This window comes from Canis lupus, chromosome 16, assembly GCF_048164855.1.
Source record: "Canis lupus baileyi chromosome 16, mCanLup2.hap1, whole genome shotgun sequence".
Classification (NCBI taxonomy): Eukaryota; Metazoa; Chordata; class Mammalia; order Carnivora; family Canidae; genus Canis; species Canis lupus.
Genome location: NC_132853.1, coordinates 28,199,871 through 28,225,582, shown reverse-complemented (window position 1 = coordinate 28,225,582; position 25,712 = coordinate 28,199,871). Strand labels below are relative to the sequence as shown.

Below are 25,712 nucleotides of genomic sequence, written 5' to 3'. Positions count from 1 at the left end.
GTCATTGAAAGAGTAGTATAATGAATACTTGTGCGGCCATCAGCCCTCTTTAAAAATCAATGATATGGTGGTTGCCAGGGGCTAGGAGAAGAGGGAAAAGGGAGTTGGTCTTCAGTGGGTATAAAGTTTCAGTTTTGCAAGATGAAATAGTTCTAGAAATCTGTTGTACAACAATGTGAATATACTTGTCCCTACTGTACTGGATGGTTAAAAATGGTTAAGATAGTAAATTTTATGTTAGAAGCTTTTACCAGAATTTTTAAAAATACCTTTTACTCCAAAGCCATCATCTTTGTGTTCCTGAAAGGGCAGATTTCTGCTGGCTCAATGGTCTCCTCAAGTCACAAAGAGGAGGATTATGGTTCTACTTGGGGTCATAGAAGTGTAAGACAGGATCTCACTGAGGGCCAATTATTTGAGAACTCCTCCTGGAAAAAAAATAAAAGTGCCAGGAAGAATCTTGGCCAGAAAGGTATATATTTATACTTTGCCTTTTTTTTCTAAGTTAGCTTACAAACTATATATTCATACAAGATAAAAGTTGGTAAGGGAATCATAAAAGGACAGAGGGAAAGACTGGGGGAGTGTGGACTGAAATTACCTCTAGATACACAGTTCTCTTCTGGGCTGGCCTAATTCAAGGGGAGAGTATCCGGAGGGTGTCCAGAAGACCACCTGGGTGGCCTCTCAGGCAAAGATCCAGAACCATAATTTCTCTTAGGAAGCTTCTAATAGATACAGAGGGGACAGCCAGTCTGAGATGTTCTTCTTGGGGTGTTTCTGGAATCCAACCAGTGAATGCATACGGAAGGGAGAATCTGTACTCACTTGTGAAATCTAAGAGATTCACAAGTGTCAAGAGCCTATGTCTGTCAAGAGCACAGACTAAGCACAGACAGGATCATTCCATCTGCATGCCATGGGTGCTCCCCTGGGTTGGAGGTAGAAGCTCCTCAAAAGATATTTTGGTTCTATTCCACCAAACCTCATGAACACTCTAAGCCCCAAAGCCTCTTATCAGCAAAAAAAGCTGCACGAATTTTAGTCTGATGATTTAGGCCCAGGGTTAAAACACACAATGAAGTGGTTAATCTAAGTGCTGGAATCTCTCCTGGCAGACTGGGACACAGCTGTGGGCTCGGGGGAACCCTGAGCTTTGTTGTAACTTTCATTCCTGTGCTCCCATATTGGCTCTTTGAGGAAGTGGGAAGCTCCTGCTGGTTTCTGAAGGGAGGAGATGAGTGTCTGATGCAACACATCCTCAGGGGAAGGAGGAAGGAGAACTCCAAAGACATGCTCCAGGTCTGGTAACAGCATTTCTCACACCTGGGACAAGATGGGTGCAGGATTTCAGGTCACAGGCTGTCAGGGCAGAATCAGACATCCTGAATCACTTGGTCTGACCCCCTCACTTGACAGGCCAGGGGACAAGAGATGTTAAGTAACCTGCCTGATGCCACAGAGCTAATTATTATAGCAAATGCAGAACTACACCTCAGGACCTCTTGACCCCGAAGCCTGAGTTCTTTCCCTTCCAGCACTGCCTCTTTACACATCTGCCAGTAGCTAGCATGGGTCTGCACAGATGGTAGATGCTGACTTGGTTATTGTAGTTTCCCCTTCTCTGCTCCAATATGAGGACATCTGCTGTTCCCTGGGCCTTCTCTGCTTTACTATCCCTTTCTGTAGAGCTCCCATTGGAGCTCTACAAGGCTTACACATGATCCTGGGTCTCATTTCAGCAATGCGGGTCCTTCTCCATCTCCCAGCTCTTTTAGCTTCCCTGACCTGGCTCCAGGCTGCAGCACTGGTCACAAATGGTAAGTGTCCCCCTGTATAGGTTTCCTGGGACTACTATAACAAACTGGGTGGCTTAAGACAACAGAAATTTAGGGGCACCAGGGTGGCTCAGTTGGTTAAGTGGCCGACTCTCAATTTCGGCTCAGGTCATGATCTTAAGGTCCTGGGATAGAGTCCGCGTTGATCTCAATGCTCAGTGGGAATTTTGCTTCAGGATTTTTTCCTCCCTCTCTCTCTGGCCCTCCCCCTACCCTCTTTGGAATAAACAAATCTTAAAAAACAAAACAAAAAGAAAGACAACAAAAATTTATTTTCCCACTGTTTGGGAGGTTAGAAGTTCAAAATCAAAGTGTCAGCAGGGTCCTGTTCTTCTGAAGGCTCTAGAGGAGAATCCTTCCTTGCCTCTTCTTAGCTTCTGGTGGCCCCAGCAATTCTTGACACTCCTTGGCTTATGGCTGCATCAGTCCAATCTCTGCCTGTCTTTACACACTTCTCTGTGTGTATCCTGTGTGTCCTCTCCTCTTGCTCACGCTGATCCTGTGCCTTTATGACCTCCTATGAATTAATTACATCTGCAAAGACCCTATTTCCAAATAGGGTCACATTCTGAGGTCCTGGCTGGACATGTATTTTGATGGGACACCATTTAACCCAGTAGACTTCCTTTGTTCAGAGAATGCATCCTGCCTCTCCCCCATGCTCCAGACTCCAATGCAAGTGAAAGCAAGAAATCCTGCCTCCACCCTATACCATCCCCTTCTCTACTTCAGGGCCCTGATCAGCTAAGCCCTTTGATGGACTCGCTTAAGCAACTACCTCATCAAGAACCAGAAAGATCCCTGCAGCCCAGTAGCCCGAATCAACCTGAATGGTCACACAGCTTAATCCTATCCCTGGGTATTCTAGTGGACTCCTGAGGAGCAATGTTGACATCTTAAGGAGGATCGGAGAGCATTCTTCCCATTCTGTGCTTTTTCTCCTTGAAGATTTTTGTGAATGTGTCCTAATCTCAATCTTCTGCCTGCTTAGATTTGAGAGGTGGAGGGAATGGCTGAGAAAGAGGGAGACAGAAGCAGAGAGTACCTCGAAGGAAGGGTGTCAGATACTCTGCTCCTTGTCCCTCCCCCTCCAAGCACAGACCACCAAGATTGCTGCCATCTCTGATGCTGTGAGTCAGGTCAAGGTCGAAGTCAACAAGGCCTTCCTGGAATCCCGGACCAGGTATGTGACACACACACACACACACACACACACACACACACACACAGAGCATACCTCCCTTCCTAGGCTTCCTGCTAATGACAAGCACATCTAGGCCAGCCTTGACAAGCCAGTGAGCAAAGCAGTTATACAAGCTGTGCTACCACCACCCCACCTCAGAGTAATATCCCACAAGTCCTAAAATCCGTAGCCTGTAAATCACCTCGAAGAAGATGTCTGATCTAATCCTATAAGCACTTTCTTCCATGTGGCCGAATGTTTCCCGGGGTCATGCGTTTCAGTCTCAAAAAGCTTGTAGGTAGAATTTCTCCATTCATTCAACTCATATGGACTGACTTAGGTCCAATTCCCTAGAAGTAGAAACTGAGACGTAGATTCATGTGCAGGTGACTTATTAAGAAGTGCTCTCAGGAAAGCTGTAAATGAAGTGAGGGGGCGAGTTGCAGAGGTCGAAGGAGGAAGTTAAGCAAGGATTGGCTAGTAATCACACAAGTAGGGTTCAGGTGTGAGTCCTCAGCAGCTGCATCCAGGGCAGCTAGGGACACAGCACCCCAACCCCATAAAAAGATCCAAGGGTGCTTGGTGACCCCCACAGGGGTCACCAGCAGAGTGAGCCACCGTCCAATCACATATAGGGGTTGGGATCTCCAAAATAAGCAATGCAGACTGCATCCCTGCCCTCAGGAAGCCCATCCAGCTAAAGCCAGACAAACAAGAATAACCATTGTGTTGAGCAGAAGGCAGCCTTATTCCTTCCTCTTGCTGTCCCTTTGCACTAGAATGGAGGCTTCCTTCCTCCTTGGCCTTTGAATGAACTCTTAAGCAGTCCCAAAACTGTTTATCCTGACTTTTAGATGACAATATGTGCTCTGGTCACTTCTAGTCCCAAGAACAGTGTCCTTTCAGGAATTCAAATGTCAGCATAAGAAGGCAAAGCCCAGAGTTTCTTGCCTCCCTCAGCTCAAAGCTATGTTAGGCTTCAGTGAGAAAAGGGAGCACAGTCGGCTCATCCTTCTTTCCTGGGCTGCTCCCTTTCCCTCAGCACAGGCTTCTGATTCTTTAGGGGTTAGGCTGGGGAAGGGAGGAGAGATACCAGAGAGCAAGGTCTAAGTCACCTCATAACTTAGTGCTTTGTGGGAATCAGAAGCTCTTCCCCACCTTGGGCACTTGTCAGCTCTCTCAGAGATTCTGCTGCCAGCTCCCTGACCCAGAGAAGTCTCTGGCCAGTAGCTTACACTGCCAACCCTTAGCCTAGAAGTATCTGGCTTACTCTCTCACCTCCCTATACCCTCTTGAGCCAGGTCTCTTTTAAGCAGGCTTCAGAAGACTAAAAGCTTGGCCCTGCTGCCAGAGGATATGTGGATTTTGCCCAGGGCTGCCCTGTCTGGCAAATTCTATCAGGTGCATAGTGCCAGACAGCACTTCTTTAGGCTCTTTGGGCAGATATCAACCACTGGCCAGGACTCTAGGACACACAATCAAGCCCTCCTTTTGAGATCCTTGTCACAGAATTAAAGCACAGAAGAAGCCCCATGGTGGCAGTAGTGAAGTGCCTGGCATTTCAGGAACCATCTCCAAATGAAAAATCTCTTTCCCTCCTTAACTTCAATCCTTTTCTAGCCTCAAGGTGGGGATACAGTAAAAGCCACAAAATTAGTGTTCATCACCTCCTTTGCAGGTTGTGTACAGGATGACCAGCCCCACTTTGGAATTCATCCCCACTGGTTAGTTCTTGGACTTAGGGGCCTCACAAAGACATAAAGAATCACACATTAACATCTCATTACATGACACAAACAATCCAAAGAGTCATGATTTGTGAACAGGATAGTGAAGAGAATAAACAGAGCAAACAGTTAACTCTAGGTCAGGGATCAAGGAAGCCTGGTGGAGGATGAGAAGCAGCTAGCCATGTGGAGAGCCAGGGGGATAGCATCCCAGGGTCTGGGAGGGGCAAAGGCAAAGGTGCAAAGGCAGGAAAGAGCTTAGGGGGCTCGGGAAACAGAAAGAAGGCCAATGCTGGTGGAAGTGGTAGGTGAGGGGCAGCACATAGAGGTGAAAGAGAGAGGTGGATCCTGAGGGCCATAGAGTCAGAAAGCAGATTAGTGGTTGATGGGTGTGGGGAGGTGGGAGGCAGGGGAGAAATTGGAAATGACTACTTAATGGGTATGCGGTCTCCTTTGGGGGTGATGAAAATGTTTTGGAACTAGACAGAGTCAGTGAAGGCACATAGGAGCATGTGTGCAGTAAACTGATGGATTCATCCAGGTCCCAGGGTGAGTCGATGAAGTGTTTTAATCAGAGTGGCATGGTTTGCCTCTCCTAAAAAGTTCACCGCAGCAGCTGTGTGGGGCATGGTCAGGAGATGGGGAAAGGAATGGGAATAAGGGCAAGGGCCCAGTCAGGAGGCTGTGGCAGCTGTCTAAATGAGAGGTGATGGTGGCTAGGGTGAGGGTGTAGGTAGGGAGATGGATAAAGACCTCTTCCCAAACCCTGACTGCCCCCATGGAGCCGAGCCCTGAGCAAAGTAGGAGGTAAGTCTCCAGGGAATCAGCATTCCGGGAGGAGAGCCACACAGAGCTCAGGGCAGAGAAGGACAGAAGGCAGCATGAGAAACCTTGCATGGGACCTTCCAGATGGAGCCCTACAAGGCCCAACAACTCACCTTGTTTATGGGGTGGGGAACCCTTTGGGTGCTGGCTCATGAGGATGGTGGTGCTGATGCTAACACACCCTGAGTGCTTATACTATGCCAGATGCAGCTCTAGCTGCTTTACATTTCTTCCTCCCCCAAATCCTATGAAGTGCTGACTCCAACTACATGAAATAGCTTGTTGTTGAGGGGAAATGATCAAATAGCCTGGTTCAACCTAAGGTTACTGTCCTTATCCTCATTTTATGGATAGGGAAACTGAGTACAGAGAAGTTGAGTAACTTGCGCAGAGGCACACAACTAGTAAGTGGCAGGAGTCAAAACAGCCAGGGTACGGTCTTGCTTACTAAGCTCAAACTCTAGGCCACTGCTAGCTGATAGAACTTTGTGTGATGCTGAAATTTTCTATATCTGTGCCATCCGATACAGGAACCACTAACTATGGTTACTGAGCACTTAAAATGTGGCTCGTTCCAATAAGGAACTAAATTTAATTTCATTTTAATGAAGTTCCATTTAAATAGCCATGCTTGGTTAGCGGTCATCATATTGGACAGCACAGTGCTCTGGGCCACTGGGCCATACTGTCTCTTGCAACAGCAGCCAAAAGACAGTCTGGTTTCTTTTCTTGGGTTCTTTTTTATTGTGGTTGGGGGAGGCTGATTGGGGGTAGGCCTGCTGATTGGAGCACAATCATCACAGTCGTCCTTATGCCTGTCCCGTTTGCCCAGGAAGTCCCTTAGCTGAGACATCATGCATCTCACTCTTGGAACAGCTAAGAACCTGATCCATAGTGACAGGCCAGGTATTGCAGCCAGTGAATGGTACCCTCAAAATAGAGCTGTATTTTGTGAGAATTTGAGCCACTTCCAACATTTCAGAGTCTAGAGCCATAGACATAATCTCACAGAACCCTTCTTCTTCCACCCAAGGAGACTGAGGCACAGGGATGGGGTGGGGGATTCTCATGGGGGGACTTTTCTGATACCAACTTGCAATAAGCACTCTGTGTTGTCACAAACTTCTTAGGAGCAGGGATTTGGGCTTCTCATTTTACACATTGGAAATTAAGAGTAAAAAGGCTGAACATCTTGCCCCAAAAATGGCCAGCAAGAGGCATGATGCTACAGCCCACATCTAAGCAAACTTCACGCTAATTCTAGGGCCAGATGAAATTAAGGATGTTTCCAATGGAAGAACTACAGGCCCACTATGCCTGTTATTTCTAGAAGTTCCTTAGTCTGTATCAGTATATCCAGGGCTTGGGTGTTTTTAAGTTTCCCCAGTTGACTCTGACCTGGCCAGCACAGCTACAAGCCTCCAATTTTTTTTAAGACTTTATTTATTTATTCATGAGAGACAAACCAAAAGAGGCAGAGACATAGGCAGGGGGAAAAGCAGGCTCCCTGTGGGGAGTGTGATGCAGAACTTAATCCCAGGACCCCTGGATCACGTCCTGAGCCAAAGGCAGACGCTCAACTGCTGAGCCATCCAGGAGCCCCAAGCCTCTGATTCTAATTCAGGAAGTGCTCACCTTCATCTGCCTGCCCTTTCTGAGAACCAGACACATAAAGATGTTTCCTCCTCCCAGAAGAGATTTTCCAGAGGCATTAGGGGGAAGAGTGAGAAAAGAGCACAGGGCGTGCTTGTCTCCTGCGTGCTGCCCCCCGCCCCCCCCCACACACACACCTGCGGCTCCTCCCCAGACACCTGTCACTTCACACCTCTTCCACAGGGTTGGAGCTGGAGGGCTTGGTCCTGACTCTCCCATTGCTCTCCACTGCAGGCTGAAGACTGCCATGAGCTCCAAAGGGCCCACCACTCGACAGCTCTCGGAGTACCTCAAACATGCCAAAGGCCGGGCACGTACAGCCATCCGCAACGGGCAGGTGTGGGAGGAGTCCTTAAAGAGGCTAAGGCAGATTGTGGCCTTGACCAATGCCACAGGTACAGAAAACCCACTGACCCTCTGACAGCAGGAAAGGGCCATCTCCCTGCAGGAGAGAATGGAGGCCTCCAAAAACTGCATTCCCTATTAGGAGCACCTCCTGGGATGGGCACTCTCAGCTCTCCCTTCTCAGAATCGCAGACCTGTAGAGCAAGGAGGGCAGAGAGGACAGCTGTGCCAGCATGGGACTTTTTTTTTTTTTTTTTTTTGCAGAGAAATGAACGCAGGCCCAGCATGGTCACATTGCCAAATCCAAATGAGGAGATATTCATGCTCTTTGTATAATGCCATCTGTAAGGCCTCTGTCCAGAGGAAGTACTAAAGTCAATAAACACGGGCTCCCTGTCCCAAACCACAGTGCCACCACTACCGCCTATAAAGGAGACATTTAAGCCACCTGTATCAGGGGGATTTACTGGGATTAGGTCACAGGAGATGAGATTTCCATCTTGTTTGGGGTAATGTGGAGCTGAAACAATGAACTAATGGATTGATCATGACCTCCTCCAACCCCTCCACTCCCACCCCTACCAAATGTCACAGCTCCTGGAGGGTCAGAAAGGAAGGGGTTTGGTCTAGACCAGAGGAAGAGGCTGCAGGTTCTCCCTGAGAAAACATCAAGTCGGGAAAGATAACTCCCTAGGATTTGGGCAAATTCCTGCGTGGGCAAATTCTCTGTTCCTTCCCAACATCTTCCTTAGATTCCTGTTTGCTTGATAGTTTAGATGCCAGTGAAGCTTTAGAAGAAAATCTGTCTTATCAAACTAATTCATACTAACAGGTGCTTAACCTTTCAGGGGGTATTTTCATTCTAAAAGAAAGATCTCATGAATTGAATGACCTGATAAACAAAGAATCATTTACAATTCTGAGGACTTTCACAATTACTATCTGTATGGCCCTGGGCAAGTCTCTCCAGCACTGTGGTCTCAGTTTCTCATCTGTAAAACGGGGATTAAAATTCTTACCTTAATGAGTCGTCAGGATCGAACAAGACGTCACCTGAGAATTGGCTAAACTAGAACAGAGACATGTATTCCAAGAAATTTAAGTTCACCTCTGGTTTCCGTTTCCTGCCTCCCGCCAGTGCCCCAGAATGGAGAAAGAACTCAACCCCTTTGGCGTCCCTTCTGTTTCAGACCCCAACCTGGACTTGACTGCACTGTCTTGGGAGGTGGGCTGTGGTGCCCCTGTTGCTGTGGTGCAATGTGACAAGGACAGTCCTTACCGAACCATCACAGGAGATTGTAATAACAGGTGAGTGGGCATGAGTAGGTGCGGCGGGCAGCCACCCGCTCACCCAGCCCTGTCCAACCCAACCGAGGTGGGGGTGGGGGGGTGGGGGCTGGGGGCGGGGGGGGTGCTTCCCGGGGCTTCCCGGCAGAACTGCCACTGCCTTACCCTCCCGGGCTTGGGGCCCACCGAAACCGTTCTGTTGGAACCCTCCCGGAACTTCCTCCTCCTCCTCCTCCTCCTCCTCCTCCTCCTCCAAGATTTTATTTATTTATTTGAGAGAGGGACAGAGCACTTGAGCATGAGTGGGGGAGGAGGAGAGGGAGAGGAGCACACGCCCCACTGAGCAGGGAGCCCGATGCGGGACTGGATCCCCGGATCCAGGACCACAGCCGAACCACAGGCAGCCGGTAACCGAGCGGCCCCCGGCGCGCCAACTGCCGCATCCCCTGCAGGGCCCCGATCCCACCCGCAGCGCGGCCCGGCGCCTTCACAGCGCGCGCAGTTCAGAAACCCCACATTTGAGAGGCGCCCCCTGCGCGCCCCTTCCCGCGGGCGGAGGCCTCCGCTCCTCCCCCCGGTCCCCCCCGGACCCCCCGCCCCGCCGGGACCCGCTCGGCCGAGAAGCGTAGCCCGCGGCGCCGGCCCAGGCTGAGCGCGGGTCTTGCTGGGTTTCAGGAGGAAGCCCGCGCTGGGCGCCGCCAACAGGGCGCTGGCGCGCTGGCTGCCCGCGGAGTACGAGGACGGGCTGTCCCTGCCCTTCGGGTGGACGCCGGGGAGGACGCGGAACGGCTTCCCCCTCCCGCTGGTGAGCGCGCGCGGCCCGGGGTGGGCGCGAGCCGCGAGCAGAAGGGGCGGGGGCGCTCTCGGAGCGGAGCCGAAGTAGGTGCGAGGCCCGGGGGTGCGAGAGCGAGATTTGGACATTTCCCCCAAGTGCCACTAGAGGGCAGCAGAGCCCGGAGCCCGGAGCCCCGAGGCCGGCCACGTGGCGGTCGCGGCCAGACACCCTGGGGTCTCCCGGGCAGATGGCCTCCCTGCCCCATCCGGCCCGCGCCTACCCCGCCCCAGCCCCTGGGGTGCTTCAGCTGCTGTTTGCCCGGAGGTCCTATCTGTTGGCCTCATCTGAGTTGGCAGCCCCTCCCCGGAGCCCCTCTCCAATGCCAGACACCTGGCACACGGTGACACTTGAGAAGGATCCATGGTGGAAAGGGCACTGGCCTTGCAAGCCATCGAGTCACAGAGACCCGCGTTCAGGCCCATCCCTACCCCTTTCGTAGCTGCACGACTGTTGGGAATTGGCTTGGCCTCTCAAGGACTTGGTGTCCTCACCTACAGAATACGGGTAATGCCACCCACCTCACAAACTTGTCATGAGGATTAAATGTACCTGTTATACCCTCGGTACACAATAAACCGCAGGCGAGTATGACTCCTCAAAGCACTTTTTCCTCCAATCCTTCCTCCCCTTCTCTCTCCGTCTTTAGGCCCGTGAGGTATCCAACAAGATTATAGACTCCCTGAATGACAGGGGTGTTCTGGACCAAAACAGGTCCTTGCTCTTCATGCAGTGGGGTCAAATTGTGGACCATGACCTGGACTTTGCCCCCGACACGGAGCTGGGGAGCAGCGAGTACTCCAAAGCACAGTGTGACAAGTACTGTGTCCAAGGAGACAACTGCTTCCCCATCATGGTAGGCCCCTGCCGTGGTGAGTGACAAACTCCATGCCTCCCCGAAGGAGCAGACATTCCCAGCTGGGCAGCCAAGGTCTCGTGATAGATCTCCAATGCTGAGTTGACAGCTTCCTGAACCTCATCCATCCATTCATTCACCCATCCATTTATTCCATAAATGGACATTAATTATCTACTTCATGCCAGGCAGTGCACTAAACACTGGGGTTTCAAAGGTGGCAAAGACACCATTCCTTTCCTCAAAGACAAAGAGCCTGTGTAGGAAATGGACAAGTAATCACTAATGGCAAAGTTGGGAAACTCTGGGGAGGATCCTCTATGTGCCTGGCCCAGCAGTATTGGCATCACCTAGGGGCTTATTAGGAATGTAAAACCTCAAGCCTCATCCCTGACACTGGGAAACAAAATCTATGTTATATCAAGATCCCCAGGAGATTAGTATTATACACAGTGAAATTTGTAAAACACTGCTGTCTGGGAAGTCACCCTGAAGTCTGGGAAGGCTACTCCCAGAAAGAGCTGCAATTTGATGGATGAATCCGAGTGAGAACAGAGGTTTGTGGGGATTTCCAGCAGGAATAGAGAGAACATGCAACGGTGCCCTGTTTTCTTCTTATTTGTGGATTTTACAATTAGTGATTTATTCACTGAAACAAATCAGGGCTATGTGCTGTGGTATAAAGAACATGAGCTGTGGACTGAGGTCCATCGAGATCTGAATCCCATAGATCTTCCTTCCAGTTTCTAAGTTCTTAGAAAAATTACTTAACCTTTCCAGGCCTCAATTTTCTCACATGTAGAATGGGACTGAATTATCTAACTCACAATTTTTGAGGACCAAAGAGAGAGAAGGTATGGATAACACACAGCACATGTTAGATCCAAAATAAGTGAATGGTAGCTGTTTTTTTTTTAATTTTTATTTATTTATGATAGTCACAGAGAGAGAGAGAGAGGCAGAGACACAGGCAGAGGGAAAAGCAGGCTCCATGCACTGGGAGCCCGACGTGGGTCTCCAGGATCGCGCCCTGGGCCAAAGGCAGGCGCCAAACCGCTGCGCCACCCAGGGATCCCTGTTAATAATTACTAACAAAGCCTTTCCTATCTCACGTCCTGCTTCCCTGAATAGGGATCTCAGGCCTCCCTCCTCACCAAAAATGTGGAACTTTTGCTATGAAAGACTGAATGATTCCCCTCAACCCTTTTACATAATAGGATGTAATGAATTTCAGGGCATTGTGGTCCAGGATATACAGCATCAGCAGGAGGCATCTGGAGTCAGTGTCTGGTCCCAGGGTCCCAGGAGGGCTCCATCAGCATCTTTGCCGCTGTATCCAGACCCACCCTAGGGGGAGGTTGCCAGGTTCCAACTGTGCCACCTCCACCCAGTCACCTACCCCCTGATCTCTCCGCAGTTCCCTCCCAATGACCCCAAGTTGAGGACTCAAGGCAAGTGCATGCCTTTCTTCCGAGCTGGGTTCGTCTGCCCCACTCCACCTTACCAGTCCCTGGCTCGAGATCAGATTAACGCTCTGACCTCCTTCCTGGATGCCAGCCTTGTGTACGGTCCTGAGCCCAGCCTGGCCAACCGCCTTCGAAACCTCAGCAGCCCCCTGGGCCTTATGGCTGTGAATCAGGAGGTCCATGACCATGGGCTGGCTTACCTGCCTTTTGACGTCAAGAAGCCAAGCCCCTGTGAGTTCATCAACACCACTGCCCGAGTGCCCTGCTTCCTGGCAGGTGAGTCTAGGCTGGGACCACAGGAGCAGAGAGAGACCAGAAAAACTTCAGGAGGCTACTAGGCAGCTTCCAGGGAGGCTTTACCACTGCTTCTTCTCATTTGTCTTCCGGAAAAAAACGCACACCAAGCCCCCACTGCCTCTGACACTGGTCCAGGACTGTCAGAAGGGCCCAGATGAATACAAAATCTAAGTACATGTGTTCCTATAAAAAAAAAAAAAGGATTAAGTCCAGAGATACACAAATAAGAAAATCCGCAAAACCCCACCACCCACAGATAATCATTCTTAACATTTTTAATGCCCATCTTTCCAGGATTTTTTAAAAATCATAGCTATAGTTCTATACTGTTTTATGTAATGGGGGGGGTTATGCTATCAGTTATGTTCTATAACCTGATGTCACTTAATATATCACATCGTTAATTATTCTTCTACAATATGATGTTTACTGGCTGCCTGGTATTCCATGACATATATTATCATAATTTATTTTATCAACCCTACTTGGAAGCATTTAAATCATTCCTAGTTTTTCTGTAATTTATTGTGGTTTTTTCGGTAATGAACATCCTTCTTGATGAATCTTTCCACTCATTTTTAATGATTTTATTAAGATAACTTGCTAGAGAAGGAAGTTCTGGATTAAGAGGAATGCATATTTTTAAGGCTTTTCATAAACTCAGCACAAAGCCCCTACTCCGTACAACCTGTGCACAACCAAAGCTCCCCAATTTTGTTCATTCTGGGGGCCTATATCCTTGCCCTTCTGGTCTGCCCTCATGCCTTCGGCTTCTGGAGACCTTTCCTCTTCCAAAAATCTCCTCTGCAGGACAAACCCCTTGCCCAGCCCAGACATGGCAGGAAGCCAGTTCATAGGCTCAGATCTCTTGGGTAGATCTCTTGGATTCTGTGTTCACATATATCTCATATCAATCCAGATACAAAAATGAACCCTTTCCTGTTTTCCACAAAAGTATCCACTAAGGCCGAGCATTTGTGAATATAATAGACTTTTCCTGAAGATTAGAAGACACAAGATGTCTCCTTGTGAAATATCTGCTCTTCTGCCAGTTAACTGACCCTGTTCTTCCCCTTTTTCCTCTCTCTCACATTGGCCCCCTCCCCGTCTCTAGATTCTTCTTCCATTATTACACAGAGAAATTCGACCCTACCCAGGATCCTGTCCTCAAACTTGCATTCCTAAAACTTTCAAAGTTGCTCCACACAAAAAGGCCCTCTTTCTTTTTACTGCCCCACTTTAGAGGGCAGTTGGGATTGTAATTAGCAAAATTTTACTTTTTAATGTCATCTCTAGTTTTTAGTGCAATCTTGTGTGGTCAGCCTTATTATCCCCATTCTCACAGATACAGAGACTGAGGCTTAGAAGTGCCAAGGAACTTGTCCAAAGTGACACAGCTGAAAATATAGTGTGTGTGGAGCTGAGATTAAAACCTATGAATCCCAACCCCGATCCCTTTCCACTTGATTCACCTTAGGTAAACTGGAAGGAGGCCTTAGGGGAGGGCCCCTCGGGGACACTGTCATCTATTTTTTTGTGCAGCTTACTGGGTTCTGAGGCTGCTCCTGGGGAACCAACTTTCCTGCCTTCTGGGCTTTCAGGAGATTCCCGAGCCTCGGAGCAGATCTTGCTGGCCTCTTCCCACACTCTCTTTCTCCGGGAGCACAACCGGCTGGTAATAGAACTAAAGAGACTCAATCCTCAGTGGGATGGAGAGAAGCTCTATCAGGAAGCCCGGAAGATCCTGGGGGCCTTTGTGCAGGTATGGAAGCCCAGGAGCACTGCCTCCCATGCCCACCTGGCTGCCGCCCCTGGCTCTGCCTGTCATCACACCTCTAGCTATCTTCTCTATTCTCCATACCTCCACTTCCCCTTCTCCTCCTCCACTGTCTCATGCTTTTCTCTGCCCCAAAATGAATCCCTGGATTCAGAGTGTTGGAGAATTATTTGTATATTGATCAGTCTCCATCACTCCTGGGAATGTTGCATAGCAGCTAGGTGAGTTATTTCGGTTGGATTAGCTTCTTTATAAATTCTCTACACCTAAGCCCCATGTCACAGGCATAGTCCATTGCTATAGTAGATTGCCTGATTGACTAACTAAAATTAACCATGCACATATTCTTTAAGCATTTTATTTTGAAATAAGTACAGATTCTTAGGAAGTTGTAAGCAAACAAACAGTACATGCACCCAGCCTCCCCCAGTGCTAATGTTTTGCATGACTTTGGTACAACATCAAAAGCAGGACATTAACAATGACACAGACCATAGGTCTTATTTGCATTTCACCAGTTAGAAATGCAATCGCGCACATGCGTGTGTATGTGTATGTGTGTATGGGGGTGAGTGTGTGTCTGTGTGTATGTGTGTGTGTCATCACTTGGGTAGTTTCATGTAACCACCACCACCACAATAAAGATACTTCACTCCACCATCACCACAAGACTCTCTCCTTCTACCTTCTTATAGCCACATCCACACTTCCCCTTCCAGGTCCCTATCCCTTGGCAATCACTGATCTACTCTACATCTGCACAGTTATGTTATTTCACGAATGTTAGGTAGATGAAACCATGCAATATGTATCTTTTTGAGATTGGCTCCTTATATTTGGCATAATTGCCCAAGGTCCATCCAGGCTGTTGCAGGTGTAAAGTCCCTTCCTTTTTGTTGCTGAGTAGTATTCTGTAGTTTATTTAACCATCACCCATTAAAGGAAATTTGAATTGTTTCCAGTTTGGGGCCATTAGGAATGAAGCTGCTGTGGACATTTGTGTATTCATTTCTACATGAAAATAAGCTGTTCTTTCTCTGGGATATGTGCCCACAAATGCAATTGCTGGGTCATATCGAGAGTCCATTTTTAGTTTTAAAAGGAACTGCCAGGGATCCCTGGGTGGTGCAGTGGTTTGGCGCCTGCCTTTGGCCCAGGGCACGATCCTGGAGACCCGGGATCGAGTCCCACATCGGGCTCCCGGTGCATGGAATCTGCTTGTGTCTCTGCCTCTCTCTCTCTCTCTCTCTCTATGTGTGACTATCATAAATAAATAAAAATTTAAAAAAAAATAAAAAAAATAAAAGGAACTGCCAATCTATTTTCCTGAGTATCTGTACCATTTTATGTCCTCACCAGCAGTGTATGAGTGACCCAGTTGTCTCTGCAACCTGGCCATTGTTTGTTGTCATCATTGTGTTTGTTTGTTTTAAAGATTTTGTTTATATATTCATGAGAGACACAGAGAGAAAGAGGCAGAGACCCAGGCAGAGGTAGAACCAGGCTCCCTGTGGGGAGCCAGATGTGGAACTTGATCCCAGGACCTTGGGATCACGACCTGAGCCAAAGACAGACACTCAACTGCTGAGCCACCCTGACATCCCCTCATATTGGTTTTTCTTTTACTCTTACTGATAGGTATGTAGTAACAACATTCATTGTGGGTTTTTAAAAATATTTCTTTATTTGAGAGAGAGGAGAGAGAGAGAGAGGGAGAGAGTGAGTAAGAGTAGGGGCAGAGGGGTAAAGGGAGAAGCAGGCTCCCCACTGAGCAGGGAGCCTGACACGGGCTCCATCCCAGGACCCTGAGATCATGAGCTGAACAGAAGGCAGACACTTAACCGACTGAGCCACCGGGCACCCCTTCATTGTGGTATTAATTTGCATTTCTCTGATGGCTAATCACGTCGAACATATTTTCCTGTGCTTATTAGTCATCTGTATATCTTCTTCAGTAAAATATCTGTTCATATATTTTCAGTATTTTCATGTTTTTCAAATGTATTATCCTTTAATGTTAAGTTTTTAGGGTTCTTTATATACTCTAGATACAAGTTACAAGTCCTCTGTCACATATGTGACTTGTAAATATCTGTCCCCAATCTCTCATCCTCTTAACAGAATCTGTTGTAGGATAAGAGTTTTTAATGGTGATGAGGTCTAATTAATACCTTTTTTTCTTTTTTAGTGTTCATTTATAGATAATGCATCAGTTCTCTCTGGCAGTACTTAAGACTTCTGTGTTTAGTTTTCAGAAATTTAATTATAATGCATCTTGGAGTAGACTTCTTTGGATTTATTGTGTTTGGTATTCTTTCATGGGTTGTGCTTTCGGTGTCAAGTCTCAGAACTCTTTTTCTAGTCCTAGATCTTTTCTCTAGTTTTTCCTAGAGGCTTCATAGTTTTAGGTTTTCCAATTAAGTCCATGATCCATTGGGGATTAATTTTTGTATAAAGTGTAAGGTTTAAGGTGAGGCTCCTTTTCTTTGGCCTATGGATATCCAACTGCTCCAGCACCATTTTTTGAAAAGGCTATCCCTCCTCTATTGAATTGCTTTTGCTCCCTTATCATAAAGTGTTTAGGCATTTTTATATGAATTTATTTCTGAATTATCTATTCTGTTCTATTAATCTATATGTCTATTCCTATACTAGCCCCAGTATTTACTATGGCTACACAGTAAGACTTATCCTGGGAGCCATGGTTCTTCCCACTTTATCCTTTTTCCAAATTGTTTTGACTATTCCAGGTCTTTTCCTTTTCCTATATATTTTAAAAATAAGCTTATCTACATCTACCAAAAAAAAAAAAACTTTGCTGAAATTTTGATAGGAATTGCATTAAAATTTAGGGAGACCTGACATCTTTACAATGTTGAGTGTTCCAATTTATAAATGCAGTATGTCTAGGTGTTCAGGTTTTCTTTGCTGTATTTCATCAGCATTTGGCAATTTTTATCATACAGACCTTGTACATCTTTTGTTAGGTTTACACCTGAGCATTTCATTTTCCTTGGAGGAGTGATAAATGGTATTACATTTTTTACTTAGTTTCTACTTGTTCATCAGTGTATAAAAATGTAATTGATTTTTGTATGCTGATCCTGTGTCCTGACCTTGCTGAACTCACTCAGTTCTAAGAGTTCTTCTGTGGATTCCTTAGAGTTTTCTACACAAACAATCATGTCATCCATAAATAAAGACAGGTGTATTTCTCCTTTTGTAATCTACATGTTTTAAAAATTCCTTTCTCTTGCCCTGTTTCAGTGGCTATAATTCCCAGTATAGTGTTGAATAAGAGTGGTGAGAACAGACATCCTCATCTTTCTAATCTTAGAGGGAAGACATTCAATCTTTCACCATTAAGTGTAATGTTCATTGTAAATCTTCTGTGGATGTGTGGATGCTCTTTATGAGGTTGAGGAGATTCCGCTCTGTTCCTAGTGTATGGAGAGTTTTCATCATGAATAGATGTTGAATTCTGTCAAATGGTCTGTCTTCATTAATATGACTTTTCTTCTTTAGCCTATTCTGCTTGCTTTGGGTTTACTTTGCTCTTCCTTCTGGTTTCTTTCAGCACTTGGAAAATGCTGTGCCTCTTTCTTCTGGTGTCCATGGTTTCAGATGAGAAGCTCCCCGTTATTCACATTGTGTTCACTTATAGATAATGTGTCATTTCTTTTTGGCAGTATTTAAGACTCTTGTGTTTAGTTTTGAGAAATGAAATTATAATGCATTTTGGAGTAGATTTCTTTGGGTTTATTATATTTGGTATTCATTCATCCTCTTGAATCTCTAAGTGTATGTCTTTCACCAATTTGGGGATGTTTCCAGGCATTATTTCTTCAAATACTTTTTCAGCCCTACTCCTTTCCCCTCTATTTCTGGGATTCCATTAATAGGAATTTTAGACTTTTTGTTATTGTCTCACAGACCCCCGAGGTTCTGGTTTGTTTGAAGTGTTTGTTTTGTTTATTTTCTCTAGTTGCTTTGGTTGAGTAAATTTTATTGATCCATCTTCAATTCTACCCTGTTATCTCCATGCTACTGCTGGGTGTTCCTAATAAGTTTTTAATTTTAGTTTGTATTTTTCAGTTCTATAACTTCAGCATTTCTTTTTTATAAATTCTACTTTTTTGCTGACATGGTCTGTTTTTTGTTTCAAGGTGACATATTTATTGAAGAATTTTTATGAAACTGCATTAAAATCTTTATCAGATAACCTCAGTGCCTGATTCATGTAGGTATTGGCATTAGTTAATTATCTTTTCTCATTCAAACTGTGGCTTTCCTGGTTCTTGGTGGTGAGTGATTTTCAATTACATCCTAGACATTTTAGTAATTACCTTTGTGGGCTTTAGTTCCAATGACAGTTTAGTTTCCTGAGTCCTTGCAATTCTATTCTGGTCTGCTTCATTCTTTCTGGTACCTCTAGGGTTCCCATTCAGTGCCTACTAATGTTGTCTACAAGGCAGGAAGGCATTTTCCTGGCTGCCTTCTGTTGTTGGGCAAACTTCTAGGGGAGCAGAGGCCATTGCACTTGTCTCTATATGCTGTTGATTGAAGAACAGAGAGACATGGAGTTTCACTGCTACCACCGTTGTAGTCATGTTGGACCACCTGCCAGCTTGAGGTGTGGATCGAGGGCTGGAATGGCTAAGGGCTTGGGTTGTGGAGTCATTTGGGGGGCTCTCCACGGAGGCTCTGCTGGGCTCCTCCTGTCCCAGTCCTTTGGGGAGAAAGAATAGGCTTTCTTTGGCTCTTTTTGTCTGTTCCTACTGAAGGTTCCAGGTTGCCAGCCTCTCCTGTACCCAGTCTGGGGACAAATAGAAGCTCAATGTTTTGGTAGCTCAATCATTCCTCATGCCCTGAGGTCACCAGTAAATCCACCTTCTTTCTAGCTTTGGAAGTCTATTTATGTTGTCTATCAAATAATTTCCTGGGGGGGGGTATTTATATTTAGCATAGAAGATTAGGGAAAAATGAGTCTCCTCCATCTTGTTCTAGAACCAGAAGCCCCATGGACATAGTTTTAATCATCAAAGAGATAGATCTCCATCTATTTCTTCTCCAAATCTCCATAATTCAATAATTATTTTTAATTGAACCTAGAAATCATGCTGCTGGAGATATTTGTAGGAAATCATCCAAAGAATGAAAAGTATGAAAAGTAAAGATAATATGAATTAAGGTTTATATTAGTTTGCTTGGGCTGCCGCAATAAAATATCATATACTGGGTGGCTTAAACAACAGAAATTTATTTTCTCCTGGAGGCTAGAAGTCCAAGACCAGGGTGTCAGCAGTTTTGGTTTCTCCTGAGGCCTCTCCCCTTGGTTTGCAGATGGCTGCCGCCTTTCCTCTGTGTCCTCACATGGTCTTTCCTTTGTGTGTGCAGCTCCCTGGTGTCTCTCTCTCGTCTTATAAGGACACCAGGCCTATTGGATGAGGGCCCCAGCCTTATGACCTCATTCAACCTCAAATACCTCTTTATAGGTCCTATGTCCAAATACAATCACAATGGGGGTTAGGACTTCAACATATGACTTTAGAAGGGGACACACTTCCATCCATAACAGGGCTTATTGGACTATAAGAAAAAAATGCCCATTCAGGCTAGTTCAGATGTTTAGTGTTGGTTCAATCCTATACATATGTCAAATAGATACAGGTTTCTCCTGGAACCACAGGGCAGGCAGTATAGCTGGGTCTAAGTAAGGGGTAGAGCCAGAGACTGGAAACCATCTGGAATTAGGGCAGTTCTGTCTCTCTTTCTCCATGCCTTTCTCCACTCTCTGTTGTTCCTCTCTCTCTCTCTCTCTCTCTCTCTCTCTCTCTCTCTCTCTCTCTCTTTCTCTCTCCTTCTTTCTGTGTTTCTCTGTCTCTGTCTTCAGACAGATTTTCTCTGCTTTTCTACAAATGGTAGCGAACGATCACCCATATGGCCCCACCTGTCCCTTCAGACCAAGCACCATCAGACACAGTCTAGAATAGCTGCATCCAAAATCTGAATTCCTGAGCATGAGATCTGACTAACCAGCTTGGTCTGGTGCTGCAGCTGGGCCAGTCCACTATGGCCAGAGGCAAGTTTCTGTCTCTGAGGAAACTCAGAGGAAATCTCCACAGTCTATGCTGCTGAACAAATTGGAAGCAACCTAAAAGTAAAACAGTAAGAGAAGGATCCATGAATGCAATCAAATATTATGCACGTTTAACTACATAATAATTGTGAGCTAGGTAGAGACATGAGAAACTTTAAGTGAAAAAGCAGAATACAAAAGTATATATTCTCTAGGATTAGAAGTGTGTAAAGATATGTATTGTATAGACAAAGATTAGAAAGAATAAAAAATTAATATAATTACTGCGTTACGTGGTGCCATTATTTTTTTCAAAATTTTTTCTATGTGTGTTAGTTCATCTCTTTGAGTAAAACAGACTCCCAAACTGCTCTCTCCATGGTGCACCATTTGTTTCAAAATTGGAGATTAGGTGAATTTACCCTGTGAATCATTCCTGTAGTTTGTCATTTCTTTTGCCCTGGACCTCAAGGAGAAGTTGAATGATGTGACATCGTTATGTTAAAGTGACATACAAGGACTGTCACTTTAGCTTCAAAGTCATAAACCTAGAGCAGAGATGACAATCTAGTGCCAATTCAAATGACTGATCAGTAAAGCCTGTGTTGAGATGAATGATGACCAACCAGCCGAAAGAATGTCATGATCAATTAGCCAATGTCTGCCATGGTCACAGGAAGGGAAATGGGCACATATGCTATCCATTTGCCCTTCTAGATTTTTGGCTACTCATCCCTCTTGACTGAAGCTTCCTCCAACCTCACTCTGCAGAGATTTAAGTGTTTCTTACACCTTTTGCTCATGACATGTTTCTGCCCTCAGATTACCACCTTTAGGGACTACCTACCCATGGTGCTCGGTGATGAGATGCAGAAGTGGATCCCTCCTTACCAAGGCTATAACAAATCTGCTGACCCCCGAATTTCCAATGTCTTCACCTTTGCCTTCCGCTTTGGCCACTTGGAGGTCCCCTCCACTCTGTCCCGCCTGGATGAGAACTATCAACCATGGGGTCCAGAATCAGAGCTTCCCCTGCACACCCTCTTCTTTAACACCTGGAGGATAGTCAAAGACGGTACGTGCTTTTAGGGAAGCACTGTCACCTAGTGTCTCACTCTGCGGCCTGCTTCTAGGGAAGCCTGCCATAGAAATCAGACCCCAGGAACTTCCCGTGTGACCTGGGGCAAGTGAATTCACCTCACTGAGCCTTAGTTTCCTCATTTGTAAAACAGGGACAACAATGATACCTATCACACTAGGGCGTATGATACCTATCACACTAGGGGCAAGTGAATTCACCTCACTGAGCCTTAGTTTCCTCATTTGTAAAACAGGGACAACAATGATACCTATCACACTAGGGCGTACAATGATACCATACACACTAGTGGTGTATATGTGGAAAGCACCCTACAATGGTTTCTAACTCACAGGAGGTGGTCAATAAATTTTAGTTATTATTCTTTCTCTTCTCTTCTGACCTCCAAGGTACCTGGGTGTTCCCCGCCACAGGCTTCTCTGACCCTTGCAGAAAGAATTCATGGGTTTGGTAAATAAATTGGGTTTTTTTTTTGCAATTGCCTCCTCTAAGTCCTTCCACCTCCATCAAGTGCCAGAGGTTGGGCCGGGCCCCCCTTTTTCCTGGGCCAGGCTGTGTTGAAACTGGCTTTACTTAAGGCCTGATGAGTCACAGGCATTCTCTGTAGACTTCTGCTACCTCTTCCCATGCTTCAGAGTTCTTCAGGGGAACATATGGAAAGAGAAGGAGCCGACTCTCTGAGCTAGAGCTCAAAAAAACTCCTGAAGCTTACTTCTATTCCTGCCAAGGTCCCAGGAATGCCCCTTTCTTCCCGTCCCCACTCCGCAGCAGTCTAGACTGCCCTCGACCTCAGCGCTCCCTGCAGGCTGCCCCTGGCTCTTCTCTCTTGGCTCCCAGCTTGAGAGGAATCCTCTAGTGGGGGAAGGAGCCAGCAGTGGAAGATGGCCTCCCCCTACCCACCTCCCCAGGATGGTCTCTGGGTCTCCCTTGCAGGTGGAATTGACCCTCTGATCAGGGGCCTGCTAGCCAAGAATTCCAAGCTGATTAGTCAGAATAAAATGATGACAAGAGAGCTGCGCAACAAACTTTTCCAGCCAACTCACAAGATTCATGGCTTTGACCTGGCCGCCATCAACATCCAGCGTTGCCGGGACCACGGGATGCCTGGTGAGAGGGCCTGCAGGCCTGCCTGGCTCAGGGAACTTTTAGTTACTTTCTGGGGTTCCTGGGGACTCTCTTCGATAACCCCGGGGATCTGACCAATTCTAAAACAGAAAACAGAGATGCCAATTTTTAAAAATTCATTCTGTTGGTCTGTGAAATGGAATTCTTCCATTCTCTCTAATGCAGGGATAAGAGTAGTACATATCTAGAACCATCTTGGAACTCCTCAAAGGAATGGGGGGCCAACAACTGACTTGTAAAACCAGTTTAAAAGCCCAGATAAACATTAAGAAAGGAGAAGAGAAAGAGAAACCAATGACTATTGGACCTTCCTTTTATACCCACGAAAGGCAATTTAATGTAACAATTAAGAGCCATACTGCCTGAGTTCAAATCCCAGCTGTGCCATTTCTAATTATGTAACCTTAGGCAAGTTACTTAACATCTCTATTCTTCAGTTTACATATTTGTACAGTGCTCAGAATAGTGCCTGGACCCATAGAAAACACCATAGAGCCTGCTAGCCCTCTCAAGCCTTAAGTCCCACAAGTATAAAACAATGGAGCCCTGCCTACCCTGTCCCAGGGTATGAGTCCAGACTTTCTTTTTTTTTTGAGATTTTATTTATTTATTCATGAGAGACACGGAGAGAGGAGAGACGTAGGCAGAAGGAGAAGCAGGCTTCCGGAGGGGAGCCCCATGCAGGACTCGATTCCAGGACCCTGGGATCACGCCCTGAGGCAAAGGCAGATGTTCAATCACTGAGCCACCCAGGTGCCCCGAGTCCAGACTTTCTGGGACTGATGGAGCTGGAGCAGTATGTCCACTAGGGGGGTTGTGGATGAGAAGCCCCCGAAATGAGGCAGCTTCCACCTCTCTGCCCTAGGGTACAACTCCTGGAGAGGCTTCTGTGACCTCCCACAGCCCCAGACCCTGAAGGAGCTGGATGCTGTACTGAAGAACAGGAGGCTGGCTGAGAAGTTACTGGATCTCTATGGGACCCCTGACAACATCGACATCTGGGTTGGGGGTGTTGCTGAGCCCCAGGTAGAGAGGGGCCGGGTGGGATCTCTCCTGGCCTGCCTCCTGGGAAAGCAGTTCCAGCAGATTCGTGATGGAGACAGGCAAGTGAGACGTCATGAGGAGGGCCAGGAAGAGCTGACCCTTCTCCATGGGTGTCCCAAAGTCTCATGTGAGAACCAGTCCAGACCTCAGAGTGTTCCCAGTGACCTCCTTCCTTCCCCTGTGGCACAGTAAGGGGATGGGGGTGGTCCAGCTGGGCTGTGTGGACAGACCCTGCTTCTGTCTCTGCAGATTCTGGTGGGAGAACCCTGGGGTCTTCACGGAGAAGCAGCGGGACGCTCTACGGAAAATATCCTTCTCGCGCCTTGTCTGCGACAACACTCACATCACCAAGGTCCCACGGGACCCATTCCAGGCCAACAACTACCCCGAAGGCTTTGTGGATTGCTCAGCCATTGACAAGCTGGACCTTTCACCCTGGGCCTCGGTGGAGGATTAGGGGCCCAGGTTTCCCAACCTCCCACACTGTGCAGTAGTGCTCCCTTTGGTCCTTGATGTCATTTCAAGCAAGAGCAAGCTCAGTGACTCAGTGCCTTAGAGCTCCACTCCCCACACTGGCCCTTCTTTTCAGCCGAGTTTCTTTATACTCTCCAGATGCGTACCTCGCTTGAGCCCAAGGCCAGCGCCTCAGCCTTTCCAGCTCTTCCACCCAAATCCTGCTGCTCCCATACCATCCCCTCTGTCTGCAGATGTCACCCATCCTCTCCCTGCAACAAGTCTTGGCTGAAGCCATCATGATCTTTGCACTCTTATCTTTCCTCCTCTTCTTTCAAACTAAATTGTAAGCTCCCTGAGCCAGGAACTTCAGTCTGCTTTGGAGTATCCTTGCCAACCAGCATGACATACACAGCAGGTGCTCAATAAACATCTAATGATTGACTCAGAATGGTGGCCATGACACCATTCCTTTCCAGAAGGCAGACCTTGGGACCACTGCCAACTAATCACTAGATGTTTATATAGACATGTCTTACCACTAAAATGTTGTGCGCATGGGTCTGTGGGTTGAGAAGGCATGGTTTGGTGAGATTTTGGAGTTCTCAAAGAAAAGGAGGAGGCAAAGAGCTCCTGGGGAAAGAAGTGATGGCCATAGAGAGGCAAAGGAGAGGGTGTGGGGTGCTATAAGGGATCAAACAGGGAGGACTTCTGAGCCTGGATTCCCCTACAGCTAAAGTTGATCTCCCTTCCAGAAACCTTTCTGGGAAATATTCTCTTCTTCTAAGGCAGACCTTGGGGTCTGAGACTTCTGAAGGGCCATCTCCAAAATATTCCTTGTACTGCTGCCCAATACATATTCAAGTGTTCTTTTAAAATGACCCTCAGGGTAAGATCAGCCCAGCCAGCACCTCCAGGTACCCTGACCAGTGGAGTGAGGGTGGGAGGGAGGCAGTCGGCCATCCTGTGGGAATAGGCCAGGAGTCCAAAGACCTGGGCTGTAGTCCTGGCTCTGGCACCTACTTCTTCAAGGCCTCAGATGAGTCCCTTCACCTCCCTGCTCATCATCAGTGAAATGGAGAGGAGTATTTATCCTGTTATAGGAGGTCTTCATGTGGCCCTGGGGCTCCTATGTGCACATTAGCCTCCACATCCTGCACACTTTCAGGCTCCCAGAATGAGGGGGGCGGGGGAAGCAAAATAGGCAGTCTCAGATACAGGAGTCAGGCTTCAGGCAAGATTATTTGGGAAATAGCCTCCTTCCATTCCCTCAGCTCTGGCCCTGTCCTCCTGGGCCCAGCCATCTGTTGTCCCTGCTCTCGGGAACTGGCTATTTGAAGCCAAGATTGAGAAGAAGTCTACTGTCTTGAGGGCCTCCAAACCACCTGCCAGGCTGCAAGGATGCAGGGAGAGATGCCCTGTCATCTGGGAAGGGCCCACCTTCCCATCACACCTCTGTTCTGTCTCTCCTGCAGGGCAGCATTTTGTCCCATCTCCCAGCACCCGACACAGCCCTGACACAGGGTGAGCAGGTCGCAAACCTCTGCCAGAGCAATGAATGAATATAAGGGCTTGGTGACCACAATTTCTGTTCCACCAGGAGTTGTATGGGTGGAAGGTGAGTCAGGATGGTCTGCTTGGTTTGAGCTGGCCCAGAGGCTTCTAAGAACTATCTTCCACGTGTGGCTCAGCAAAGGATGACTCCTGGACACTCCCACTCCCAGTTTGGAGGCACAGACTACGCTGGTTCACATCCAGAACACAGGGACATCTGGGTGGCTCAGTGGTTGAGCATCTGCCTTCGGCTTAGGGCATGAGCCCAGGAT

At 47.2% G+C, this 25,712-nt stretch overlaps 1 protein-coding gene and 2 long non-coding RNA genes across 12 annotated transcripts in view; 1 reads left to right on the top strand and 2 right to left on the bottom strand.

The window, feature by feature from the left end:
• Positions 1 to 9,013, bottom strand: part of LOC140606439 (uncharacterized) — a 27,168-nt gene extending 18,155 nt beyond the window's left edge. For 3 of the 5 annotated variants that reach the window (XR_012008749.1, XR_012008746.1, XR_012008747.1), the window contains exons 1-3: positions 8,591 to 9,013; positions 3,224 to 7,765; positions 270 to 428 (exon numbers count right to left, since the gene is read on the bottom strand). This is a non-coding gene — a long non-coding RNA (uncharacterized lncRNA). The remainder of the gene's footprint in view (positions 1 to 269; positions 429 to 3,223; positions 7,766 to 8,590) is intronic. The other 2 variants (XR_012008750.1, XR_012008748.1) reach the window with 2 other exon arrangements.
• LPO (lactoperoxidase) overlaps positions 1 to 24,330 on the top strand; it is a 27,508-nt gene extending 3,178 nt beyond the window's left edge. For 2 of the 5 annotated variants that reach the window (XM_072779844.1, XM_072779843.1), the window contains exons 2-13: positions 1,743 to 1,820; positions 2,934 to 3,021; positions 7,461 to 7,621; positions 8,762 to 8,879; positions 9,534 to 9,663; positions 10,340 to 10,546; positions 11,964 to 12,288; positions 13,911 to 14,071; positions 20,988 to 21,240; positions 22,198 to 22,371; positions 23,255 to 23,492; positions 23,683 to 24,330. In XM_072779844.1, coding sequence (XP_072635945.1) covers positions 1,745 to 1,820; positions 2,934 to 3,021; positions 7,461 to 7,621; positions 8,762 to 8,879; positions 9,534 to 9,663; positions 10,340 to 10,546; positions 11,964 to 12,288; positions 13,911 to 14,071; positions 20,988 to 21,240; positions 22,198 to 22,371; positions 23,255 to 23,492; positions 23,683 to 23,890 — 2,139 coding nt within the window. In that variant the 5' untranslated portion in view covers positions 1,743 to 1,744 and the 3' untranslated portion in view covers positions 23,891 to 24,330. Of the gene's footprint in view, positions 1 to 1,650; positions 1,821 to 2,653; positions 3,022 to 7,460; positions 7,622 to 8,761; positions 8,880 to 9,533; positions 9,664 to 10,339; positions 10,547 to 11,963; positions 12,289 to 13,910; positions 14,072 to 20,987; positions 21,241 to 22,197; positions 22,372 to 23,254; positions 23,493 to 23,682 lie in introns of those variants that run through there. The other 3 variants (XM_072779845.1, XM_072779842.1, XM_072779841.1) reach the window with 3 other exon arrangements.
• Positions 11,902 to 25,712, bottom strand: LOC140606440 (uncharacterized). Of its 2 annotated transcripts, XR_012008752.1 has the most exons (4): positions 22,308 to 25,712; positions 21,013 to 21,220; positions 20,123 to 20,240; positions 11,902 to 12,492 (listed from the first exon to the last, which is right to left on the bottom strand). It is a non-coding gene; the product is annotated as an uncharacterized lncRNA (long non-coding RNA). The 2 variants fall into 2 exon arrangements; XR_012008751.1 differs by lacking the exon at positions 11,902 to 12,492 and having other exon boundaries at positions 19,331 to 20,240; positions 22,308 to 25,707.